Source organism: Acanthisitta chloris, unplaced genomic scaffold, assembly GCF_000695815.1.
Source record: "Acanthisitta chloris isolate BGI_N310 unplaced genomic scaffold, ASM69581v1 scaffold26269, whole genome shotgun sequence".
Lineage (NCBI taxonomy): Eukaryota > Metazoa > Chordata > Aves > Passeriformes > Acanthisittidae > Acanthisitta > Acanthisitta chloris.
Genome location: NW_008692318.1, coordinates 1 through 3,135, shown reverse-complemented (window position 1 = coordinate 3,135; position 3,135 = coordinate 1). Strand labels below are relative to the sequence as shown.

Below are 3,135 nucleotides of genomic sequence, written 5' to 3'. Positions count from 1 at the left end.
CCTGGCAAGGCCAGTGTGCTTACTGCTGGCTGGGGGAGCCTGCCTGTCGAGCTATGGGTGAGGGCAACCTGTGGGAGGCATTGGATGGGGCGCATGGTGCTGGGGAGGGAGACAGGCACCTCCGCAATGGTGGTCCCCAGTCTTGTGTGTCCCCAGGCCCCATCTGGCTGGACAACGTGCGGTGTGGGGGCAGCGAAGGCTCCTTTTTTTTTTCACAATGGCTGGGGCATCAGTGACTGTCACCATGGCGAAGATGCTGGTGTGGTGTGCTCAGGACAGCACTTGCCTGGCAGCTCCCCCCGAGCCACCACCTCTGGTCACCTGGGAGAGGTGAGTAGACACCATAGCAGTCCCCTGTGTCCAGCAGGGTACACCGAGGGAACTAAAGCAGGTCCTTCTGACCCTTCCCCTTGTCCCCTGAACACCCTGCCCTCGATGCTGGAGCCCCATGCCCACCTCCGTGCCCGCTGTAGCAGGTGCCAGGGCTGAGCCTGGAGGAGGTGCGGCTCAAGCCCATCCTGGCACGGGCCAAGATGAGCATGCCAGTGATGGAAGGTGCTGTGGAGGTGAAGCACAATGGGCGTTGGAGGCAAGTGTGTGATGCTAACTGGACCAGGAACAACAGCCGTGTGGTCTGCGGGATGCTGGGCTTCCCCTCAGAGAAGCACATCAACACTAGCTTCTACCGGTAGGGATGTGGGAGACATGCATTGCATCTGGGTGTGTGGGGCAGGTGCCTGGCTGGACAAGAGATTGGAGGGGGTGTCAGGAGAGGGCTGCACATATGGGTGGGTGTGCAAGGTGCTGGTATGGCCTAGCAATGCCTGAGTCCCACTCTTGAGGCCTTGACAAGGGGCAGAGTTGGACTCGGCAGCATCCAGACAACTGTGGGGATGGTCACTAGCTGTGGCTGGCAAAGCATGGGAGGAAGGAAAGGAAAGGCAAGCATCCCTATGTCCCTCCACCCCTGTCTCAGGCTGAGGCTATAAATACAGCCCATAATGAGCCCCTGCCAATGCCAGGAGTCACACAGTCCCACTGGGACACATGGTACAGCCAGGCTTGACATGGTAATTGCCAGTGGGAGAGAACCTGGCATGCTGTTGGGAGGGCCCCATGGCTCCGGCTCTTGCTGGGAAGGGCAGAAATGATGGGGTGGGGGCTTTGGAGTGGTGCAGCATCAGCATGGCCCACCCCAACCTCCTGGCTCTGTGCACCCACAGAAAACTCTGGAACAGGAAGCTGAAGGACCCTAACTCCAGGTAGGGCTCAAGCCTGGGCAGGGCAATCAGGCTACCTTGGATGAGCACCCAGCATGGGTGTTGGGTAGGGGAGAGTCTCTAGCACCCGAGCTGATGCTGGCCCCCGCTCCTCTCCATCAACAGCCTGAAGACCCTCAGCCAGAAGAACAACTTCTGGATCCACAGGGTGCGGTGTCAGGGCTCGGAGTCCCACCTGGCTCGCTGCCCTATGCAAGCGGCCCCACCGGCCCCAGCAAGCCTGCCCCCGTGGTATGCATGCCATCGTCAGCTGTCTCCCCAGCCCTGCCTTCCGTAAGGGCAAGGGCAAGGGCAAGAGCAAGACTTCCCTGGGAAAGGTGAGCCCTGGGACAGCCCTGCACCCCATGCCACTGACACAGAGTCCCAGAGCCAAGCAGCACCCAACCACACCATTTGCACATGTGCAGGTGGGTGGCCATTTCCTGGGGCTGCTGACTGGCTGCTCCCCATGACCAGGTGCTCCCAGTGCGGCTGCGAGCAGGCACCCATGCTGGAGAGGGCCGGGTGGAGGTGTTACGCCACGGGCAGTGGGGGACCGTGTGTGACAAGCAGTGGGACCTGGCCGCGGCTAGTGTGGTGTGCCGGCAGCTGGGCTACGGGACAGCAAAGCAGGCCCTGGTGGGAGCCCGGATGGGACAAGGTGAGACAGGTGGCACAGCAAGGACTTGGGGCACCACTGGGCTTGGAGGGGTATAATGGGGAAAGCCACTGGTTTGATGTGTCCTGCTAGAGCATCCTGGAATGTTCAGGCAGCTCCAGCCTGCATTGGGATAGAGCTCCCTGTCTGTTCCTGCCGTGAGCAGCTCCAGTCTCATAGGGAATGCCCAAACCAAGGGAAGGAGGGTTGGGGGAAGGAGGGCTAGGGGTTCTCCCTGCTCCAGGATAATCATGGTGCAGGGAGCACTGACCCTTCCTCTACTTTAGGTCTGGGGCCCATTCACATGAGCAATGTACAGTGCACTGGCCACGAGCCTTCCCTGGGTGAGTGCTGTTTCCAGGATGCCAAGCGGAGCGGGTGTCGGCATGAGGCTGATGCTGCTGTCCGCTGCCACATGCCCCACATGGACTTCCAGAGCCAGGTGACCCCCTGCCCCCCAAGCTCTGTGACCAGTGGCATGCTCAGAGCAGCCCTGGGGATGGGGGAACACAGAGCAGAACCCTAGTGGGGTTCTGCAGGATGAGCCGATGACAAAAGTGGTCTTGTGGGGAGGAAAGGACGAAGAGGAAGGTGAGGGAGATGTTCAGCTGGATGTGTGGGGCTGCCTGTCCCATTGTAGCACTGTGTGGGAGGGTTGAGGTCTGCCCCACATTCCAGCTCACCCCTCCCTGCTGGCAGGTGCGGCTGGCTGGGGGCCGCAGCCCCGAGGAAGGTGTGGTGGAGGTGCTGGTGCCAGTGCAGGGGCAGCTGCAGTGGGGCGCAGTGTGTGGTGCGCAGTGGGGGCTGAACGAGGCCATGGTGGTCTGCAGGCAGCTGGGGCTGGGCTTTGCCAGCCATGCCCTTCAGGTGAGTGGGGTCCCAGCGAGCGGCCAGGACTGCCAGGGGTCCTGCAGGATGGGTAGTGGGCATGGGGTGGCAGGGGCTCTGGGATGGGACAGCCAGAGGGACAAGCCCTCGTGGTAGTGCTAGGGTGGGGGAGGTGGCAGGTGGCAGGGGAGGCTGGTGTGTGCTGGCAGGAGGTGTGAGGACGGGTCCAAGTGCTGTGCTCCTCCTTTGCTCAGGAGACATGGTACTGGGCAGGCAGCCCCGATGCCACGCGGGTTGTGATGAGCGGGGTACGCTGTGCCGGCACCGAGCTGGCGCTCCAGCAATGCCAGCGCCATGGCCCCGTGCACTGCCCCAGCGGCGGGGGACGCT

The 3,135-nt window shown here is 62.2% G+C and overlaps 1 protein-coding gene across 1 annotated transcript; it reads left to right on the top strand.

The window, feature by feature from the left end:
* Positions 1-53: 53 nt before the first annotated feature.
* On the top strand, positions 54-3,128 carry LOC103809767 (lysyl oxidase homolog 4-like; the record flags this gene model as incomplete). The annotated part of the gene is given in 11 exon segments (XM_009082629.1): positions 54-57; positions 157-205; positions 207-330; positions 477-688; positions 1,224-1,262; positions 1,386-1,496; positions 1,498-1,597; positions 1,737-1,920; positions 2,205-2,359; positions 2,617-2,784; positions 3,000-3,128. Coding segments are annotated over 11 exon segments (1,275 nt in total), but the record flags the coding sequence as incomplete, so codon positions are not given.
* Between the last annotated feature and the right edge of the window lie 7 nt (positions 3,129-3,135).